This window comes from Aulostomus chinensis, chromosome 5 (genome assembly GCF_037954235.1).
Source record: "Aulostomus chinensis isolate RoL2024-O1b breed Wild chromosome 5, RoL_Achi_v1.0, whole genome shotgun sequence".
NCBI lineage: Eukaryota > Metazoa > Chordata > Actinopteri > Syngnathiformes > Aulostomidae > Aulostomus > Aulostomus chinensis.
In genome coordinates this window covers 7997064-8021020 of record NC_141324.1, presented here as the reverse complement: position 1 = coordinate 8021020, position 23957 = coordinate 7997064, and the positions used below count along the sequence as shown (strand labels likewise).

Below are 23957 nucleotides of genomic sequence, written 5' to 3'. Positions count from 1 at the left end.
ATAGTTTGTTTATGGCATCACTAGTTTTGTACCTCTAACAATTGCATTTATACTTCAAGAATCATACGAGAGATTTCCTCATCACTATCTCACTAAACGACATGCGTACGTCTCATTAACCTTTATTTGACAGAGCGCCATGATCCAAAGTCCCATGTGAGAATCCCATTCGGTATTGTCGACAGATCTGTGGCCATGCTGACCGCCAGATACGTGAGGCAGGAAATGGGCGTTCCATTGTGTCATCATACACACATTAGCTATTTCATTAAAAATCATATCTCATCAAAATAAGGCCACAATAAAAGAAAATGTGAATCATACCCAATCTCTCCAATTTACAAAACCTCCTGAAAGTTATAAATCGTCTGGCTTCAAGAGCCAGATTTTCAACAGTTCAACGACAGACCTCTGAGTCATTCCCAATTGAACAGCATATCTTTTAACATTTTTTTTCAGTTCAAGTAAACGTAGCTTTTTTCTAAAACTAATGTAGCATGATAATTGAGTGATAGTGTGAGTAGAGGAAGCGTGTGTTTGATAGGGATGTAAAAGGCTGTTTTCACATTCTTTCAGCAAATGTAAACGTTCTCTCTTGCTCCTTGAAAATCTTCTGTTGAGAGTTTCCAAGCGGGATTTGCTAAAGATGAAATACATGGAGACTCGCTCACTGCCCAAACGGTGAGAATGGATGTGAAGTGATACTTCACCCAAAATTGTACTTCAAATTTCAAGTTCTCACAAACTGATGACTTCATCTCCCAAAGATGTCCCCCCCCCCCCCCCCCCCCCCCCGGATTCTTTATGAATGTGGAATGCAGAAAGAGCCAGACCCTGAAGCCTCATAGCCAGCTTGTTCAAGTCAGTGTCTGGCTGGAGAAAGAAGACACGGATTATATTAGTCGACGCTCTCGAAAGTTTGTAAATGGATTCTTGAAGACAGTTTTATGGATTGTCAGTAGTTGGTCAGGGTGTCACGATAACCATTCAAAAAGTCAAATAGACGTGACTGGATCTTTCTGCACTGGGGAGTCACAAAGAAGTAATGCAGGAGGGGGGAAACCATCTTTGTGAGTACATGAAAAATAAAAAAAAATACACTTTTTGTGTATGTCTGGCTTGTACCCCAATTGTTGTTGTTGTTTTTAAGAGGGAACAGATTTGGGTGTTGGTGAGGTTAACAGTTTAGTGTGTGGTGGTGATGCTGAAGCACAGGATAAAGTTTGGTTTCCATGAAATGAATGAATGATCCCGCAAGAAATCTTGTAGGGTCCCTGGCAAGTGTGTGTGTGTGTGTGTGTGTGTGTGTGTGTGTGTGTGTGTGTGTGTGTGTGTGTGTGTGTGTGTGTGTGTGCGGGGGGGGGGGTCGTTCCCTCGTGATTTTGGAGAATCCTCCATAAGACTGCTAACCATCGAACTCTGTGGTAGATTTGAGTATAATGCCCTCCCCAGCTCTCTCTCTCTCTCTCTCTCTCTCTCTCTCTCTCTCTCTCTCTCTCTCTCTCTCTCTCTCATTCATGTGTCTGAGGCGCTCCTCGCTCCTGCCAGTGCGCACCACCACCACAGCATCGCTCCGCAGCAGTCAACCGACCGGTGGCTGCACCTGCTGGCGCGGAAGGAGTAAAAGCCTTCGAGGAGGGCATTTGGGACATTAGTGTGCACGGACCGGAGGAGGGAGAGTGCCCCGGGAGGAGAGGAGCGCGCCATGGCCTCGAAGGAGACCACAGCAGCGGGCTTCGTCAGCGTCAGCAGGGAGATCTCAGGTGAGCGCAAACATTTCGCCGAAGTGTGTTGTCACGGCTCATCTCTAAATGCCTCTTCGCGCCAGGAAGCGGAGAAGGGACATGAGTGTGTGTGAGATTACTTTCAACACTCGGCTGCTCTTTAAATCTCCGCTTGTTTGATTTGGAAGGAGTTCTCACCGCAGGCTAGGAACGTCTCCGAAGGCAGAGTTCATGTCTGCCGGTTCCTCGATCGATCGTTCACTTTGCGATTGATTTGACATCGACATCTGCAGTGAGATCTCGCACAGGGGGCTGTGGTGCTGTCAGAGTTGTTTTCAAGTGTGTCCGTGTTTTCATCTCCTTTTTTCCTGTTTTCTCTGCTTATGAGTGTGTGTGTGTGTGTGGGGGGGGGGGGGTAGTTATTGTGCGGCCACATGCGGGCTTCAGCTTCTCTGCTGGGGGACTGGACAACACACACACTCACACCCTAACATGTTTGGAAGGTGTTCGAGGGTGTGTCTATCCTTGCTAGTTATCCTGCTTAAATCCTGCTGTTTAACAGCTCATCCTGGTCAAGCCCCGTCTGTCTGGTCTGGCCAGGAGGCATTTAAGTCATTAACACACCTGCCACATCTCCTGGGGGGCAGCCATGGGGGGAGGGGTGGATTTTGGTTGCTAGTGAGGAGTATGAGTTAGATAGTGGGACATGAGAGGGAATTAAATGGGGGCTTTCTTTCATCTTCTTGCTTGGGGAGCAGAGAGGACACAGCAGCAGGTCTCTGAGGGGCCTCAAAGTGTGTTAAAAGGTTTAAGTGATTGGGTCTTACCCAGCTTAATGTCAATAACTCTCAAGGTTCAGTGGGAAGGGTTTTTTCCCCTTGCAACCTGCAAAGTAGTCACTCTCAAATCTACTTGGCCCAACTAAATTTGTGGCTGTTCTCCCTCAGCCCTCCCTCAGGGTGATGATTGATGCATAGATTTCTTTCACAACATACTTTTAACCAAAATCCCTTATAGCATGTGAATTACTTCAGAGTTTGTTCAGAAAACAGTATTTATTAACTCTGTTACAGGCACACTCAAGTCATTCAGTCCAGCCTTCATAGGGAAGAGAACATCTGTTATTCTGCACAGCTTACTAATGAATTAAAACTCATGCTTCACGTTGCAGTTTTCACCCAGACAAAACAGAAACTGGTTCACTTGACCCTCCAATTTATTAAATGGCCTCAAAAAGGCCTGCAGCAGCGGGACATCAAAACTTTTCTCTGCTGCATTCGTCGCTGTCCATCCTAAAGAAATCCCCAGGTCAACGTCAGCCAGGAGCACACGTTATAGCAGGGCTCCCCAAGGTCGCCGGGACATCTGAAGGAATATGGAAACAATGTTAACACAAAGGCAGCCGGACTCTCTGTGGTTGGAACCGTCAGGAATCTTCAGGAAACACTTGAGGCGACTGAGATTCTTCAAGTCCAGCTCAGACTTGCTGCTCTCTCCTGGCTTCAGTTTTGCCAATACCACTGTGTAGGTACATTTTAAGCATCTTCTTGGTGAGAATGTCCGTTTTTAAAACCTTTAATCTCTGGCCGATTTATCTAGATAAAGCATAAAATGTGCTGGCCAAGTGTCAGGATGGCTGGTGAGTGCAGAGGTATGCTGTTAGCTGTTCCAGCTCACAGAACCTCACATGTCCGACTGTGTCTCATGTTGAACCACTACAGATATTCGAGCCGCTAGTGAACCTCTACTTAGTGCACCATGCCAGGCCAGTCTTGGTGACGGACCGTCGATGGTACGATGGTCCGGTTGCAGACAGCTGCTGAGCGGTGAGGCTCGGCTAGCATTGCGAGTAGCATCTACTTCAACAGCCAAGTCTGAGGTGACTGGAAATTCTGAATCAGTTACATCGCTACACAAAGTGTTTATGTAACAATGCTGCATACAATTGTTTCACCAGTTAGTTAAAAAAGATGTAGCTAATATGTTAGAAAGGAGGATCATTCACTCAATTTTGGACTCCGCATTCGCCTGCAATTCCAGAGTGGCACCAGCACACAGTCCCAACACGCAGTGGGGCTCAATCATGGGACTGATATGAGAAATCCAGAGAGAATTTTACAAAAAGAAATCATCAAGAGGAGTTTAGAACTTGGCAAGACATGTTTTCTTGCCTGCACTTTTTTTGTACTTGGTTGGGGCCAACACGCAGCTGTTAACGTTGAACCCTAAACTCTGTGCCCCCCTCGCCAGCTGCATCTGCTGCTTCTCACTTTACTGACCTCATGGTTGGTGCTGGATGTGGAAAATGAGAATTCGGAGAATTTTGAAAGAGCTACAACAGATCATTGTGACACAGCACGCCACGCTGTATTTCCATCTGGTGGGCTCCCTGTGTGCATATTTAGCATGGGTGGCCCCTGCTGCAAGTGTGGGCTGTGAATATGGCAGCTTGCAGGCATATGTGCGAGTGTGTTAGGATATAGGCTTGTGATTCGCAGGTTGTTTTAAGTTTGTCTTTTCATGTTTTGGAGGTCTCTGGTGTTGCGTAGTGAGCTTCAGCAGTGTCAGGTACCATTTTGGAGTTGAGAGGCCCCCTAAAGACTGCAGTTCTGGATCGTGTGGTTTGTTCCATTGAAATGAGCCGGGCCGCGTCTATCTTTCTCTGAGGCTAAAAATAGCCCAGTTATGAGTCCTACACAGTGAGAGGTACTGTGTGTGTGTGTGTGTGTGTGTGTGTGTGTGTGTGTGTTAATGTCTACCCATCCTCATCTTTGTAGCTTTCTAGTCGTCACTGTGACTTTTCACCCCTGTGCGGCTGTCTTTGAAGGAATAATCCAGCATCGTGTCCCTGGGCTGACAATAAAAGAGACAAGTAATTATGGCTGCATCATCAGCATTAACATGGTGGCTTTACTGGGACAGTTTATGATTCCGAGTGTTCAAATAGAACTCATTTGGATGGAAGATTTCCAACAGAAGCTCCCAGATAAGCTGATTGATTAAAGCGGCAACTTAAAACATTCTTTTGATGTCCTAAACCCAAGTCTTCATTCAAACATGTCCAGCTGACTTTGTTGTTGAACATCACTGGATTTCGTGGATGCATTGGAAAAGAAAAGAAGAAGAAAAAAAACCCACCTAAGTCCTATTGATATAGTTGGGTATCGGACCACTACTTGGGGTTCCATACTGGGATGGGAGTAGAAATAAATGCATTTAATGAGATACTTCACCCAAAAACTATTTATAGACCCTCAAATTAAACAAAAGGTATCTTGAGCTTGAAAAGGCTTCTTTGCTCACTGCAGCTTCCATGAGCTTAATCCAAAGTGTTCTTGTTAGTTTGTTTTTAGCTTAAACCACAGTGTTTGTGGATGATTGAGCATACGGCCGGATGAGGAAGACGTTGTGCTGGAGGGTTTGATGGGCTGACGTTTTGGGACAATTTTGCTGTTGTTCGTAGTCGGTGGCTATAGGGCACCGTTAGCTTCAAGCTACACATACATGGCTGGCTCTTTCTGACTTCTTGAGTCACAAAATAGGTCTTTGGGAGAAGTATCACTTAAAGCAATAAGATTTTTCTTTCATGTTGTACATACAGAGAGAAATAAAGATGAACTAATCCACATAAATAAAAGGAATATCATTATTGCTGATGTTGCCATTATGTTTAAGGTTTCATCGTGAAACAGTGCTACCAGCTCTTCTAATTAAAAGAGCACGCACAAAAAATACATTAAATTAAGATGTATTCCGAAGAAATTTACTTGAGCTTTATGAACCGTGATTGTGTTATGATACGTTGGGGTCTCAGTCTGGCTTAAGCCTATATTTGCTGGCACTTTATCTTCTATAACAAATATAATTTCAGGAAAAAAGTAAGTCCATATATGTGTCTGTAAGGCTACAGCAGTCAGTCGTCAGGGGTCAGTTACATCTTGTTTGACGAGGCTCTCTGTCAAGGTTGTGTTGCCGTAGCTTTGTGGAAAAAATTGACAGCACCAAGTTTCGAAAAGTTTAACCACATTTGAGTCAACCTGTGCTTTCACCGTGTTGGCTCTGAGCACATTGCATCCACCATAATTTGGTCGGTACTGTTAAAAGCACCAAATTTAATTTTCAACTCTAAAATGATGAGACCATCATGATCACCTGGAAAAGCTTCAGCGCTCGTCTCTGCTGGGTGCATAAACACCATCCCTGCTACTTTTGTGGGAGTATTGATGGATAGGAAGTGACTGAGCGTGTGTGAGAAGTGACAGTAACTCAACACCAGAGTGTAACCTATAATTTTCCTGTCAGAATTTAGCTTTGCTCCATAAGTAAAAAGTTTAGTAATACAAGTTTAAAGCTGACGTTATGCTACTGCCGAATTACATTGCAGACGCGTAACTTCAGTGTCACCACGATTCGCCTTGTGCGTCTTCAGCTGCTTATAAGATGCATAAATGCTTCAAAATTTATGGCTGCAGTGTTTTTTTAATTTTATGTCATACAACACAATATTCACATATCCCGAGACAGTGTGAACCGCCGACCATATCTCCAACATTTAACGGATAATCAAAAAAACTTTTTTCTTTTCGATGAGGGAACCTGACATTCAATGATGAAAACTTATTGCAGGACTCATTTTAACACCACTCAATTATATTTTGATTATTAGCTCTTTAGAAACTTCTTGTTTATGTTCACTTTGTCCAGTGCCATCAACCCCAAATACCGACCAAGCTAAACGGATGGCTTCCTGGCCATTGTGTGACTGACGTGCGTCTTACTAGAGTGAAACATATTGCAAGGCTGTTAGTCCTTGAAGTGAGTGACTTGGTATTGACCTCACTGAACCAAACATAGAAACTATGCTTATTGTAAGTACGTAAGTAATTCTAAGTTCGACTGTGACTTACAGATTTGAAGTTTATGAGAGAGAAATTTATCAGAAAAATCAGTAGATATTCTAAGATAAGATATTGTAATTTGATTGGTTCACTTTCCAATTTCATTCCCCTATCTCTGCTTTTTACTTCCTCCAGATTCACTGATCCGATATGATGGATCAGTGTCGGTGTCCCCAACCAGACGTAACCTCTCATTAACTACCACAACACAGTTGCATGGCTTGTGTGTGTGTGTGTGTGTGTGTGTGTGTGTGTGTGTCACAGTGAACTTGTTCTTTGACTACCAAAACCTTATCAGTCCCTCACGGAGTCCCCGGACACATGTACCATGATTGAAGAAACTGAAGAGGTGTCATATTAACAAAAATTGGACTAGCAACCTATGGCTGGTGTCTGTGTGGAGGCCTAAAACTTTTTTTTTTCTGAGAATATTTTAATTTTTTTATTCACTCAAAGCTTAAATAGAACTTTCTGCTGAGTTTTAGCTTCAAGTAAATCTCTGGGTCACAATATTTACTAGCAGTTACTGCTGCTGGATAGCTGTTGGAACGACATTGGTACAGATTAGGACTTTGGCTTCCGCACTGCTCATTTGTTGGCCTGAGAATATGAAGACATACTTGTCGCCTCCATGTTAGTGTGATTTGTAGTTACACTTCCATTTTGAACTATAATGGAGGGACGACACCCTGCCATCAATGTGGTTTGGGGAAACGTGGATCAAATGGAAGCACTGATCTTCCATATGTGAAGAAATGACACCAATGAATGAAAAAATGTGCATTTTACACATAAAAGTGTTTAACAGAGTTTCTCTGTAATTTTTCTTGTGCTTATGTAAGAACTGACCTGTTGTTAACCTCTCCCCCCCCAGAGAGCATCAGGAAGGTGCTGGACAAGCAGGCTGTTAAGTTTGTGCGAGCCATAAAGCAGGACACCAAGAGCGGCAAAATGGATGACAGAATTCTGGTGAGACCTGACAAAACCCTCCCCATCACTCCCACATCACCCTCTCATCACTCTGCTATCACCCCTTCAATTGAATGAGATATTCATCACCATGTGTTGAATATGGAACAGAATGACATTAACCTCTGAGAGACAGAATGGAAATCAACGGGACAATAAATGAGACAAACTGGACGGATCCGAGGAAGTCACAGATTACACGTCCCCAGGCACACACCAGACGTGTTGAAAATCAGGCTTAAGGCAGATGCTGCCTAAGCAGAGCAAAGTGGACACCATGCCATGGCCTACTGAGTCCATCCTCAGAGTTTATTAGATGTGGCAGGATGGCCTTAATGCCACAGGCAAGAGTTTGGTGTGTGTGTGTGTGTGTGTCTGAAAGTGTACAGTAAATACAAGGGCATCATGTATTTTTTTTTTAAATTATTTTTGAAGAGGAGTCCTGTGTGTGGTTGTGTGTGAGTGGATGCCAGAGGGTGTGTGGGCAGCCTCTGATGTATGCAGGGAGCTCGTGTGAGCCAAGGCCACCTCTGCTATCGAGAAAGTGTCAATTAGTCAGCCACATTAATGACCGATCAGTTAATCACTTTCAGTCACTATGTACGATAACATGCTCATTTCCTCCACCAGCAGGGACAAAAAAGACAAACTGATAAGCAAATGAAAGCTGTTAATCAGTTCATAGTTTCAGTGAGTGTGTGTGTGTGTGCTAATATTTAGTGTTTCTCTCCTCCCCTGCCCCCTCCATCTATCTCCATCATTACCACACCCCCTCCCCTCTATTTTTGTCATCTCTCTTTGTTCCTTCTCTCCTTCCCTTCTTATCTGTCCATCTCAATCATTGTCCTCCCCATCATCACCCCCATCCTCCTCCTCCTCCTACCTCCTCCTATTCTCCCTCCACATGCAAGTCGTCTCTCACTTTCTCTGCCGTCTCTCCATTGTGCCCTTCCCTCATCCCTCCATCTTTACTCAAACCTATAAAAGGGTATTGAGCTCCTCTCTCCATCAGAAGCAATTCAATTAGTTCTTTAAGACTTTTTTTTTTTTTACTATCCAAATGGGCCTTGGCGGCTGCTGCTTTAAAATTCCTTCAAGGAGGGGGAGGAAGGACGGTTGGATCTAAGCATTCACTCTCTCTTGTTGCCTCTAAAAGGCAATCTTTAGAGTCTAATTGATACAGGGTTTTTTTGGACATATGAAGGTGAGCAGGGGTATGACTAGACTTTTTCAGTCTCTCTGGGCATTGCACAAAAAATATTCTCTTAGGCCTGAAAACATATACATGGCTGTATTGTGAGAAAAATTGGGGATTTGAGGATTGCTTCTTAATAGGGAGCTGAAATTAAGTCTTGAAAGTCATATATCTAAGCCTGGAGGCTCAGGCGCGGCCTGCTTTTACCTCTATCCTCCCTTTCATGTGGATCTCCCCTTCTTGACTGAAGTAGATTTAGCTGGTGAGCAGGAGTGTGTCACTTTTATCTTGATTTGTCTGCTGTGTTTAGTTTGTGCGAAGAGAGTTTTTCAGTATGTAATACATCAAACGTATTCTGTATTTATACAAGTATTTAGTTCTACGTCTTGCTCTTTCTTTCTGTCCATTTTCTCTCCTGGAGACTGCTAGTATCCAGCTGTCTGTAAGTGTTTACAGTACCAGCCATCATGCTGTGACACACACACACAAACACACACACTTGCACACACAGGGGTGGACTCCCCCACCCGTCTTGGACAGAGACACAGGGAAGACTCAGCATGACATCCTAACTGTACCCAGGGCTATGCGTCAGGGAGTATCTAGATGCATGTTTCCATCGCTTGATGTGCACACACACACACACACACACACACACACACAAACGCGCGCACACACACACACACACACACACCACAGACACACATGGTTCAGTGCATGAAAACTTGCCTGCATACACTCTCTTATAGCCATTATTAGATCACCCTATTTGAAGATTAGAGGCAACTCAGAAAACAAAGCATCTTCAAAGGCAGAGAGCGAGCGGTGGGTGAGGGGTGGGTGTGACGGAAAGGGAGGGCACCCCACAAGAGCAAATGGAACTGAGTGAGGGAGAAAGAGGGAGGGAGGGTAAGGAAGGACATCTCTGATGTGTTGTGATGCCCCAGTTGCTGATTTGACTCTTCCGCCACTTATTTTCCTGATCAGTCGCTCTGTTTTATCCTCTGCAGTTCCCTCGCTCCTACCTAATAATGGGCCTATTACTGGCTGAGACTGCCACAGTTTGACAGTCCTGAGCACTCGGGCACATCAGAGGCTTCTTTAGGTTGTGTGGTGATGCAGGGGTCCCTCTCGTGAGACTCCAGCAGGACTGAGGTTGTGTCTTTGGTGCAACATTTAAAAATTTGGTGGTGGTTTCACGCTCAGTGGGTGTCATGATTTGGGTCATGTTTACAGCAGGGCGCCCTAGTTCTAGAAGTAGTAGACTTACTGGATCATGAAGAACAACATGTCCAGCAATCACTTTAAGTTTGCTTGTTGCTCTCCCACCATGATACTGGCTAAATATGGGACTGTAGATACTGCCATTTTCTTGCACATATTATTTAGTTATATCAGTTGGTCATGACTGCAGATGAGACGGAGTCCCGCTGAATAAAAACGTGTGATTTTAAGATGTAAATGAAATGGATTGGCTTGGAGAGGCCCAGTTGACAGGTGTTGCAGTTTTATGTGGATGTACAGGATGCTTCCTTTCTAGGACCTCTACTATGAAGAAGGATTAGATGGTTAGCAAGGTAACTACAGGAACATGGTGGGTTTCCTCTACTATGAAGGTGGTTCACTTTTCAGTGGAGTGCATCACCACAGCAACATATGCTGCAAAACTATTTTGCAGTCAGCTCTTCTTTTGTCAGCCATCCTTGATTTAAAAAAAAAAAATCACTGGTATAAAGAAGTTTGAAAAGTGCAAGGGCATCCAATTGTTGATGTCTTTGATAAAAGCCTGTCATCGTTTTAAAGAGGTAGGAGTATTATTTTGTTCCAGAGGCAGGTAAATTTGACTGTTATCTGCACAGCAGGGGAAAGAGATGCCATATTTGGCAAGAATAGACTGTAAGGAGAGGTTATAAAAGTATACACAGCTGAAGCACTCCATAAGAGTATATTTAATGGGAACACAAGATGGAAATAAGCATACCAAGGTCAAGGTCTTGAACCTTGTTGTTGGGGACATTTGTGGGACAAGCAGAAGATCTGTGGTCATGGCTGGTTGGTGTGACGTGTGCTCTAATGGTCATAATCCTGTCGACAAAAAAGTGGAGGAATTTTTGAGGAATCCTCATGTCCTTTAGGTTAGGGGTTATGAAGAACAGAATCATTGTCACTATAAAGAAAGAACGAATCCATCCATCCATTTTTTATACCGTTTATCTGTTAAGGGTCAGGGTGGGGGTGGGGGGGCACTGGAGCCTATCCCAGCTGACATTGGGCAAGAGGTGGGGTTCATCTAAGCTGAGTCACCAGTCCATCGCAGGGCCATCAGGAGCAATAAGGGGTTCACTATCTTGCTCAAGGGTATTTGGAAATGGTTACAGGGGGAAGTGGGGATTGAACCGGCGACCCTTTGGTTGCTAGACGGCCTCTCTACCTCTGAGCCATGCCATGCCCTGGAAGACTGAATCCATTCCCTCCAACGTTGCTGGTGCAGAGGAATGATTCTGCTTTTTTATTTGTATATGCTCTAAAAAATATGTTTCAAAATCCTGTCTCACAAAGAGCTGCACTGCGTTTTAGCATCTGATAAGTCTTCAAATGTGTCAGTCTTTTAGTCAAACTGGACCAGGTCCTGAGGCAACAGGTTGCCAGTAATGAAGCCCCAGGCAGTCATGAAACAGAGGCATGTTTTGGGTCCTAATGCCCCCTTAGATAAGGGCCAGACAGTTTACATGGCTATTGACTTTATTAAGGAGACAATTCCAATTTGATGTGCTTTAGTAAAAAATAGAGGTACCAGTGTGTCCCTATAAGTGTACAAATGCTTGTTTGTGAGTAGGTGGTGTACTTTGGTGGACAATTGTGCAGTTCTGGCCTTTTGAAGACCAATATTGTGCTTTTAAGGTGATGAATGTACCTTTTAGGACTCTTAAGCTGTTAGGAGTGAATGCTGGCAAGGACCTCACTATACGATAAGTATCCTGATACCTGGGTCACGACATGATCGTATCACGATCAAATAAAAGTACATGTACAATACAAGATGCTGTGTGTACAGTATATACATCAGATGTCAAAGTCCACCTTAAAGTTTTTAGGTGTTTTCAGTTTCTCAGCCATGGCTACTTCCTTGACTGCCTCACTCCCGACCACATCAAATGCTGTGCACTGAAGTAGCTAAACTACTCTTTCTCGTGCATTAAGTTTTGATTCGTAAAAATTTGCAGGAGGAGGATGATGTGGACTCAAGAGTCCAAAGACTCAAATCCTTGATTATTACACTGTGCAGGCTTTATATTTTACCAGCAGGACATTGAGGCTAAATTCAAGTTGAAGTCAGTCTGGAGCTGCTTGTTTCGGCGCTGCTAAATTTGTGAGTGGTAATAAACAAAGTCAAAAGCAAGAGACCCTCACTGAATTGTGTAAGAAAGTTGTATATTTTTAAATGGCGAGCCTGGGCCTTGCTTTCAGCTTGGATTACATTTTGTTGTGGAGAGAATCCAACTGTGCGTTGGACTGTGAAAGAAAGCTGAGCACAAAGCAATAAAACAGAGACGCTCCATGCAAGCGGCAGAATTGTATATTCTCTCTATGCTTACACAGCTCTGTCAACACCCCATTTTTTCATATATGATGCTTGTGTAATGGTGAACATCACAACATTAACCACATCTTCTCTCATGCGCTGCACTGATTCATTTTCTCTGTATTTACTAGCTGACGGTGGGTGATGCAAGAGCTCAGTGGCGTAGTTGCAGCAACACTTCCTTTGATTATCACAAGACATGTTGAAAGCCTTTGGCCAGGTGTATGACTGCTGACCTTCTCTCATCCCCCATTAGGAGACAAAGTGTGAATGTGTGTTTTGTCTCAACCCTGCCAATTCACACAAAGTAGCCCGTCTTCTATCTCCCCACCCTTTACATTTCCTTTCTCCCTCGCTATCATTGTACTGATGCCTCTGTATCCAACCCTCCACTTCCTTACCCTTTTTCACTCATCCATTTGGCCTCTTGCTTGCTGTCTCCAGCCGACAAATTTACTCATATTTTCCCCTCCTCTTGTTACCTCATTGAATAAACCCAATCCCTGCCACTTGTCAGCCTCCCCTTATTCTCCTCATGTGAGCTCCTGCCATTTCTTTCTCCCATATTACAACCCTGCAACCCCTTCCCATTATCTCTATTTTTTTCTTTTCTCTTTTCAAGAGGTCCTCTGGGTTTCAGGGCGCTTTTGCCATTTCTTTGAAGCATTGCACTCTGTTTTTGTGAGAGAATGTGGAACACAGTGTGTTTTTTAGCTCTGCATTTCCTTCCTCTCATTTAGCTCCATCCTTCGCCCTCTCAACCACTCTAAAGTCTACTTATAAAGCAGGACCTGGGGCATCTGTGCTTTCAAACCTCCCCTGTCACTTACACACGCACACACACACACACACACACACACACACACACACACGTGTAATCTGACAGGATTGATGGATGGTGGGGCTGTGTTCTTATGATGCTGAGTTCACTTGAGTGATGGTGGCTAACTGTGTATGTGTGACAAGCTGGCAAGTGTAGTCCAAAGCCAGCTTAACTTGCTATTGTGCATCATTATACGTGCATGACTGACAAAAACAAGTGTGTGTTTATAGACTTGCATGCTGGATTTATGCAAATATCTGCATCAGAATGTTGTGCTTTGTGTTTGTGTGTGTGTGTGTGTTTGTGTGTGTTTAAAATGCCCTTGTGGCCGAGCCAGAAATACCACAGGCGGCCAAATCTGGCTCTGATCCCCTGCTTGTTCCCTCAGAGGCAATGCTCTAACACACACACACACACACACACACACACACACACACGCAAACATATATGCATATACACAAGCATACATACACACAAGACCCAGAGACACATTCTGATTTACACCATCTCGTTTGAAGTGCAAGACCCAGAGCCTGACAGCTTATGATTAATATAAGCCCCCGCCCTCTGCCCTCTGGTGCATGTGTGCATAAACATACACACAGCTGGACAGAGATACATTTTTTTGTTTTAGGTTTGTAGTACTGTACATAGAATGTGTTTCTATGTACAGTACTACAAACCAAAAACAAAAAACCCCACCCCAGCAGTCTGCTTTTGGCCCGACCAGACAGCTCTTTGAACTAGTGCTTCTGACACCATGCCATTGCAGCAAGGGCACCTCTGTGCCTCTGTTCCATCTTCCACCCGACAGTCTCCTTGTCACCTTGTCACCTACTATCGGGTCTCCGCAGGATTTCCTGGGGTAAAATTGAATCTTCAAGGAACATTTTGATGAATCCAACTGTAAAAGCCTTAAGGCAGGAAAAAAAACAACTTTGTACCAATATTGATATCCTGAACTTGTATGGCCTGTATGTCTTTATGTTGCATAAAGAATATATTCTTGGCTGGACCCAGAACGGCTTGCACTATAGATGTGGACGTCATTGAGTAACTTATTTTAACATTGTTCAGCAGTTAAGTGTTGGAGTTTCTCACTGCTGGTCATTCAAAATGAATGAGTGCAAACTAGCATACAGCACTGGCTGCTGCTGCCAGAGATGCTCACAAGTCTCTAAACCTAAAGTCTAAGTCAAGTCTGAAATCTTTGACTTTGAGTCTCAAGTCACGTCTCAAGTCTCTTATGATGTTATTGAGTGATGCTTCAAACACAGTGGCTCGATCTAAAGAATTCCTAAGTATGTGCTGTATTATCATTCCTGCTACGTGAAGTAGCCACACTGATGCTGTATGCAAAACACAACAAAACATTTCCTTGTGAAACTACAGTATATAAACTGTGCATTTTTGCATATTACTACACACCTAATGGTAATCTTCAACTGATGTCATGTTCAGATATATGAAGCCCTGTACAAGTGTAATACAACCTGAAACACTATAGAAAACACAGGAAAATCGACACTTAACTGGCTTTGTTGAGAGCCTTGAGCCTGAGAGTGGAAGTATCTCTCAAAGGCTGCTGACAGTGGGTGTGGGTGGTTCCACATCAGAGCTGTCAGGTGTCTCTTCTCCCCTATATACTCGCTGTATGTGTGGAACGTGACTGTGACTTTAGGGCCGGAAAGCCATTGGACCTCCCTGTGTTGTTCCATGTCCATACAAAGTTGTTGAAACAAGCGTGTGTTCAGTACACGTGTTTATGATTTCAACTATGTCATTCATTACCGTGTTGAGCTCTGGTGAAAGGCTCTTGCTTGCCAGTAATTCATGTGGAATGAAAGAACGCATGGCCTTGAAGTGTAAGGCATCCTGTTTTATGAAGGTTTTCGTGGCTTGGCTCAAAACAATCCAAGGCTCAGTACCAGTCTGAGGACCGGTGCGAGCAAAGTACACTACACTACAGTCGCTGTGGACTATTAATGCACCTGTCTGTAGCCCTTTTTAGACAGAGAACACGCCAAATTTGCGAGAATTTGCGGTCTTGTCAGTGGGAAATGGAGGCGTAATATTCCTCTTTCCAAAAAAGCCACCACTTCTGTGGGCGTAAGCATGTGATGTGACGTGCAGTACGAAGTTGCGCGTGAACATTGACGTACAACATATACGACAGAAGAATATTCAGCCCTGTGACAGTCTGGCAATCCTTGTCGCGTCCCAGTCCAACCTCCCTCTGCCGCTGTTGCTGTTGTGGTCACACACCTGGTGGTACTTTTTTTGCAAGTTTTTCAACTTGCTGGTGACGTTCCGTCGTCCAGCGATAGCCAAGTCGACCAAGCTCTTCCGCAACCTTTTCATACAAATAGCCATCCTTCACAGTCCCATGAGATGGTGATCCAACGTCCTCTCGCCAGCGATGTCAGCAGCTCCCTGATCTCAGCGGCTCCCCAGGTGCTCATCTTGCTGAAGTGACGATGCATCAGGAGAATATTTAGCCCTGTGACAGTCTGTAAGTTTCAAAACAGCAGTTCGCCGCTGTGGCTGCCAGCAGCGTCGGTGTTGACATTCTTGGAGGTGTTGATGCGGGAGAACTGATGAGCCTTATGTTTACAATTTTGCGTCATCATCAACACCTCCACCCTGGCTCTGGCCAGACTGGCCATTTAGGAAACCTCCCGAACTTCCCTACGGCCACCCTACCTTGACGTGCTGACCCAACAAAACATGCAGTGAAAGAATAACAGTTGGGGCACCACAAATAGGTGGCTGGCTGGCGGGATGCAGCCCGGGTGCCGTCTATTTAGGATTACTGGACTGCAGCAAAAAAAAAAACGATCACACTCCCGTCACTGTCCTCCATGCTGCTTTATCTACAGATACAAAAGATTGAGGCCTAAGATACCACACTCTAGCAGTGTTGTCAACATCTTTAAACTTTTTTTGCTTCTTTGACCTTGAATTTGGCATTCCAGTAAAAAAACAACTTTTACTGAATAAGCCTGTTGTGTGTGATTTGAAGACTCCTATTTTTTTATTATTCTCATACAGTATGTCCGTCATAAAGATTCAAGTGGCAATTGTACACTTAAACATCAGCAACCCCTTTGAAAACAGATGAGCATTCCCTACACAGGAAGTTGAATCAGTGACAAACTTACAACTTCTGTGACTCCTCAAGCTGATATTAAACCATTGGCAACACTCAGTCCAGCCATACACCGTGTTTCACCTCATCTTGTTTGCCGTTACTTTTGAAAATTCTAGTTATTTCTCTTTATACACATGTATATACATGTGTGTGTATGTATATATGTGTGTGTATGTATATACATGAACTCAGTATGTATGTATGTGTGTATGTGTGTATATATATATGTATGTATATATGTATATATATATATACATATACGTATATATGTATATATATACATATATATATATATACATGTGTGTGTATATATGTGTGTGTGTGTGTGTGTATGTACAGTATGTATATGTATTAGAATGAGTAGGCCTCAGATTGTTCCCTACCCTGCTGCACATACCCTATCAAAGAAATCAAAAAATATCTGGATATCTGGATTATTGATGGCCTCTAATGTTACCTCTATTGTCTGGTAATGATATATCAAGATAGGAGAAACCCTCAAAGACGTCTTGTTCAGCATCTATCAGGCACCCGTCAGAGGGCCTGCATTATTGATGCCTCTGTTTACATGATGAGACCTTCTGTCAGGTTGCAAGGCTTCTGAAAGAAAAGATGCTTCTGTCTTTCTCTTTTTCCTCTTATTGTGTGCCTTGAGGTCCCATCACGCTTCCCATGCTCCCTTCTGGATTTATATAACAGTTTTCAAACTTGTCAAGGAGCTGTGATTGGACTAGCAATCTTTAGCGAAGGCTCTTCCACAGAGCGCTTTGGTGAGAGGGGGCAATATCTTTCTGTCGTCTCCCTTTTTAGTCACTCGTCATCATTCCTCGCTCTTAGTCTCTGCATGAGTGTGCTATGGAAGTCTGTAGTCTTGAGGCGGCGCTGATCTTTGGGGCCAACTTTGCCTTGAGTTGGCCGGAATCAGAGGACTTCATATGAGGAGAGAACTCTTGTGTCTCTGTCCTTCTGTTGCCTCCTCTGTCTCCTCCTCCTCTGTGTGTGTGTGTGTGTGTGTGTGTGTCTTTGTGCGTTTCATTTTCTTTCTTCTCCTCACCACCACTCAGCAGGGCGCCATTAGCCATTCAACACAGAGAAGCCTTGAGGAATTGAAAGCGACAGAGCAGAAAAAGAATAGAAAAACTGAAACGGGAAAAGAGACAGGGGAGTTTGGAGAAAGGAGGCAGAGGACGGGTAGGGCAGGGGGATGGAGTGAGGTGTTAAGGCGGGAGAAAACCAGACAGGGCCCTGTGGCACACTGGGGAGATGGAGGGATTAGGCCTTAAGGAAGAAGGTGGAGTAAATGGACAGATTTCCATGGAGATATGGAGAGCAATCTGAGGAATGACAGGATGCCAAGGAGGGAAATACGGACAAGACAGGGAGTTGAAAACTGGAGTGAAAAAGAGGTGTGTGTGTGTGTGTGTGCGTGTGTGTGTGCGTGTGTGTGTGTGTGTGTGTGTATGCACAGCACATTCATGGTGTATGCTAATTATGGATTTTTGAATTTTGAATGAGATTAATTAATGGCGATGTGACTACATCTACATTATCTCCCTATTACTTTATTGACAGTCTTTTAAATAATTCTTGGTAAAAGCACATCTTTTTGAAATCTTCTTATTTTCTCTGCCCTCCTTCTCATGGTGAGCAAGCTAGCTACTTGGGTCAGAGTCTTCTCCATCCTGACACTATGATGCCTCCTTTGAATGAATACTCATTAGTTCCATCAAAAAAACATGCCACAATAAAATGAGTCATATGGGTTAGGATCTCCATAATATTTCCTTCACATGCACTATCATCATTAGCTTGCGAATGTCTTGGGTGCTTAGCATGACTTACAAACCACTGGAAGATAACTGCAGAGATGAGTTGCTCTCGTAATGGGGTATCTTTGTTGTATCATTTATTTGCTGTGATTTGCATTTTGCATTTCCTGCTCCGTGACAGAAAAATGAATGTGTTCTCCCCTCAGGTCCTGGCAACATGGAGACTGTATCTCTTTGCTGTCAAAGTGCCCACCAAGGTAAACGCTCTCCCCCATTCTCTGTGAAATTTTATGGCTTTGTGAAATCACTGTCACTATTTTCACATCCCAGCCTTGATCTCATGGTAATCTGCAAGATATGTAACAAAGAAGGGGCAGCTTTGAGAGCAGGAGAGAACACGTGGCAGTGGTGGTTCAGTTGCAGAAGCAGATAACGAGTACATTGAGGATGAGTAAATGGCCGCTGGCCTACTGCTCACGGTTTAAATCAGCTGTTGCATATTTTGCAAAATATGGTAATTTGCTCTCCCGCTGATTAAAAGATAAACGTGGCTTCTTTCTGGATATGAAGCTTCAACCAGCCACTGGGTAGATCCCTGAGATTTTTACAGTTGTGTTTTGACTTGATTATAGCAATCAGTCCAGCTGTTCATGCTAAGCTAACAAGTTCTTTGCTGTTGCACTTTTCATATCATATAGATAAATGCTGGATAAATATTATGAATTGCTAATGATTTTTTTGGGGGGGGGGGGTATTTAACTTGAGTCATATTATCCAGAATTTTCTGAGTTCACCACTGTGCACACAAAAATCACTGCTGAGATTGAGGAACATGGCAAGAAATCTGTTACTTTAGTCATGCCTGCCTGTCATGGCATGGTTGGAGAGAAAGTTTGGACCAGCTGTTTTACAGCGTCACCACATCTGGCACTGATGAGGCTGGCAAGCATTAGTGTTGATTATATTGTGAAGTTTATCCAGGGTGCGACATTGTTTTTTGCATCTCAAATAACCACAATAAATACCTGTTGATGTTTTTGAATCTAAGTTTTAGTCAGGCCCCCATGGCTTGTGATTTGACTTCCACTTACCAGGACAAAAGAAATCAGGAACCAACAATTTTACTAGATGGTGACTAAAACTGAGTAAGACTCCTATGTTAAACTTACTCTGATAGGAAATTAATAGGAAGTTATACCCGTAAATTGGTCAAACATGTTTGGGTGTCTTTCCTTATCTCTCTCTCCCCAGCTATCTCTCTTAATGATTGCTGGCACGTTTCTTAATCTCAATTTGAAGTGTGTTCAGTGTTACTGCTAATGACATCAGCAACAGTGGCTGAAGGGGAAACAAGTTCCTTTTAAAGATTGAATGGACCCAGTGTTTCTCTTTTCCTTTTAGATCGAAGTCACCTTCAACTTCTTGGAAATCCGAGCAATGAACACCTACACAGAACATCAGGTGACACATAAAAGTCTTTCGTTTCCTTCCTTTCTGCTGTTTGGATCTAGAGGATGAAGTATTACTATAAGGTACTACTGTATAATATGCAGTGTTTACCCTGTCCATACACTGCAGGTTGTCATCGATACAGACAAGACTACCTTTTCGCTGAGACTGCAGAGCCAGGAGCAGCTGGATCACATGGTCAGTCACATCAACTACGCCCTCTCCAGAGTCTTCAACAACTCCATTTATGCGTAAGCATCGTATAGTATTCTTGCCTTAAGGAAAGAAGTCTCTCTGTTTTTGTGTTGTGTGTACTGAAGAGCAAAGGCAAGTTGGCCGATACTAACAGCGCTCGACAGTGCTTTGGGAAGTTGGCAGCTTCACTTTTGGGCAGCTTTCCACTTCAGCAGCCAAATGCATTCTTATATTGCTGTAGTTTGCATCCAACCTATTTTTGTGTCATGGTAGATTTTAACACCCAGCAATCACTGGGATTAAATTAGCCAGATGACACTGAGTAGGCTGATACCTGAAGGCACTATGTTGGTTATTTTTTTTTAAGCAGGCCATGTTGTAAAATCAGTGAGGAGCAGAAACAAACACGGACTGTGAATTCAGCCCAATAGCTTTCCTTCCACACATCTAGCGTGATGCGATCACAAGTTGAAAGCTCTGAAGAATGTAGGTTCATACCCTACTCAGTTGAATGTGTCTTTACGTGTGTTCACATGTCACATACATTCAAATAAACACGAATGTCATTTGCATTGTTTGGACTGTCAGGAGGTGGCGAAGTAGTTCATGCAAGACTCAAATTGCCCAGGATTTTAAGATATATCTCAATTTGCTGAGGAAAAGAAAAGACTTGGATAAATCTGAATTCCCACTTCACAAATGCAGTGCATGGTTTATTATGTACCATGCCAGATTTACAATCCATGCCCACAATTTTGGCATTTGTAAACAGACGGTGGGCCAGTGTGTCACCATTATCATGTTGCTTTCGGATGGAGAAGGTGTGTCCTTTTTTTTTTTGTTGAATGAATCGTCTGGCTCGAGGGAGTGAAGGTGATGTAAGGAATAAAATCATTGAGCAGCTTCTCAGACAAGCGAGCCCTCAATTGATATTGAAATATGCAGCCATGGATTACAAAACTGTGAGCATAGATTAAACTCGGATTATGAGCTCGCTAAAGTACAGAGTACAGATTCTTTTAGAATATTGGCATACCCTTTGGGACAGGATGGGCTTTTCTGACTTTGTGTAATCATAGTACTATCCGGTGCTGTGAGGCGCCCAGGCAGTGCATGAGGGCTTTTGTCCTGGTTGGTTGGTACGTAGTGTGATGCCCCCACATGCTGCTCCTCAGTTCGGCAGTGGGGTTGATGTGTGATTGGTGAGAAAACAAGAGAAAGCACAAAAAAAATCCATCTATCCATTTTCTACCGTTTATCCTGTTAAGGGTGGAGGGGGGTGGAGCCTATCCCAGCAGCCTTCAGGCGACAGGCGGGGTTCACCCTGGACAGGTCACCAGTCCATGGCAGGGCCAACACATACAGACAGACAACCATTGGCCCTCACAGCCACGCCTACGGTCAATTTAGAGTCTGGATTAACCTGGTCCCTCTTGATGTCTTTGTACTGTGGAGGAAGCTGGAGTACCAGAGAGAACCCAGCAGGAACAGGGAGAACATGGAGACTCACACAGAAAGACCCCGTGCTGCAGCCGGGGCTCCACCCACAACCTTCTTGCTGTGAGGGGACAGTGCTGACCACTGCACCACCGTGCCGCCCGCTGTTGTGGTTTATTTCTTCAATTTACTTGACTCCTATGATGACTTTTCCTTCTGCTGACTAATTGATTAATCCTCATTATCCTGAGTGAGCTAGCTGAAGGGAAGGTACTAGAACGGTTAACAGCTGATCAGCCGATGGGAATTGGAGTTGGACCAACTAAATATTTGAGTGACGGTGGCGCTAGAGGGAAAAGTCAGCATTTCCAAAACCCAACACCACTGCACCACTGTGCCGCCCACACAAAAAAATCTTAAAAGAAATAATATGTCATCTTTTTGTGTGAATGATGACATACACTGGGGGTAGCTTGAGTTGTCCTTCAGTGTGAACCTGGTCACATTTGAATTTGCAGGATGTGGCTACATGTAGGCCACACCACCTCTAAATGTGGTCTGAGCAATTAGCTGTCCATGCGCCCTCTGTGTGTCTTGGGTTCATTCACACCTGTATGCCAAGCCATGATCACTCATGACAGGATCACCAGATCACACAGGCAAGCGAGGTAGAGTGCTTTTCCCTTTCTCTTGGGTCTCATCTACAATTTCTAAGAGCGATGAGATAGACTGAGCTGTGGCTATTGACCTGTGCAAGGCTATCTCTGCACTCTATCATCTTAGCGAATGTCTCTTTTCCATTAGGGCAGTGGCAGATGATTGCTTCCAGTGAGAACATTTGAAGAAAATAAAGAGGGAGGGAAAAAGAGAGGGAGGGAAGAAGTTGGGCCGCTGATTGTGCTGCATTGTAACTGATTGGTGCCATTGTATTGAAGTACATAAAGCAGATAGCATCAAGAATACATGCACACACACATGCTTTCCATGAGCGGATGATGATTGTGGAGATAAGGTGCGGATTAAGGTCACTGATGTGGTTAGGTGTTGTGTGTGTGTGTGTGTGTGTGTGATTTGTTGACAAATGGGATTAAGGATGGTGTGTGTTGAATGCAACAGTGTAGCAGTGTAATCCTATCAAAAAGGCAAAGCAGGTAAAGCACACTATTTTGTATGAACACTGCATTTACTCCATGATCCCAGTCCTCATAATTTTCTGTTCACTGCATGAAGCAGAATTTAGTCGCAAGTGACCAGCAAGCTGAGGAATATCCTTCTTTTTTTTTTTAACTAATTGCACAGTTTTGCAAATACCATTGCCAGAATCCAATTTTATAGTTCAAGTTATTTATTTACTTCCTGCAGTTTTGATATTGCAACCATTCACTTTTCATCTCAAATCAGACCGTTGCAGCAAAAACAATTCTGCTGTAAATTAATATCTTCCCAAGGCAAACAAGACAGCGGTGTAATTTTATAACTATCATTCAGCTGTTTTTTGTTTAGTCGGCATTGCTTTATTTTGGCCCTGAATCTTTGTAAGTCAAATTACCCTTTGCTGCTTTATTTAACGGGAAATTGTCTGTGAATGTATTTTTCATTTATAATCATGTCACAGAGGATGAGGGAGTGGGAGGGTTACACATTAAAACATCCCCACCTGGGTTGCAGCCTTGTATAATCTCACAGGCACCAAACTTCTCTATTTAAGCAGCTTGGAGTTCAGGGCTTTGCTTTGCTCAAGGGCACTTTAGCAGCGGCAGCAGCCACAGCAGCAGCACAGGAAGAGTAAAACATTACACCCACTAGATGCCTGGACTAGATGCCCTCTAATCACACTTCTAAAAAAAAAAAATGCAGGTTTGGCTTGAAAATATAGATCATGAAGGAATAGTAATGTGGGCTCAGTCCACCACTTTGGTCCAAACTGAAATGGGTTATTTGATGCAGTGTCACACACGGACATTCATGATACTCAGAGGAGGAATCCAAGTGACCTTGGTGATCCTCTGTCCTCTCCCCCTGGAGTTCAGACCCTCACAAACCCATAGCCTGGTATAGTAAAATCAATTTTAGGCGCCACAATTGTTTTTTTCCTTAAAAAAGTGTGTGTAAGTTATGTGAGCCAGAGGAGCATACACACTCAAGTGCTGGTGACCCAATCCTACCTATCGTCACATCTGTCTTAGTCAAGTGAATTCAGTTCATTGATATCTTGACCACAAACGCACAGCTATCTATCATAACGATTAAAGTCGAAGCAAATCGCTGACAGCTGTTTTTACATCAGCAAAAACTGAACAGCACCGTCATTCCCATGAATCTTTGCACTCAAAATCCAAGCCCCACTCACTGCACTCTGCCCAGTGAGAGATATGTTTAAGTTTATTTATTCAGAAACCAAGTACAAGAACATTAATCTCATTAAGAAATGAGAGAAGATGCATTGCACCAGAATATACTGTAGCTAAATAGCTCATTTCCATCTGCAGACCCTGGGCAGGTGAGCATAAAACACAAGATCAGTGGACATGCAGGAAGTCGATGGCAAGACACTGTGTCAGCTGATTTCTTTCAAACCCACACAATCTAGTCATCTAACAAAGCTTAATTAAATGCTATCCCCACATGTAAATACTACATATTTGAATGTACATGAATATATCCACACAGGAAAAGGAAGGAAATCAAAGAGTCATGTGTATAAATGTACATTTATCTTGGTATGACTAGAAATAATGACTAAGTAGGGTTGGCTGAATTATTG

At 43.5% G+C, this 23957-nt stretch overlaps 1 protein-coding gene across 4 annotated transcripts in view; it reads left to right on the top strand.

Moving 5' to 3' along the window:
• Nucleotides 1-1508: 1508 nt before the first annotated feature.
• Nucleotides 1509-23957, top strand: part of carmil3 (capping protein regulator and myosin 1 linker 3) — a 102745-nt gene continuing 80296 nt past the window's right edge. For 2 of the 4 annotated variants that reach the window (XM_086202860.1, XM_086202859.1), the window contains exons 1-5: nucleotides 1509-1763; nucleotides 7497-7591; nucleotides 18319-18369; nucleotides 19514-19573; nucleotides 19691-19812. In XM_086202860.1, the coding sequence (XP_086058986.1) occupies nucleotides 1706-1763; nucleotides 7497-7591; nucleotides 18319-18369; nucleotides 19514-19573; nucleotides 19691-19812 (386 nt within the window). In that variant the 5' untranslated portion in view covers nucleotides 1509-1705. The remainder of the gene's footprint in view (nucleotides 1764-7496; nucleotides 7592-18318; nucleotides 18370-19513; nucleotides 19574-19690; nucleotides 19813-23957) is intronic. The other 2 variants (XM_086202862.1, XM_086202861.1) reach the window with 1 other exon arrangement.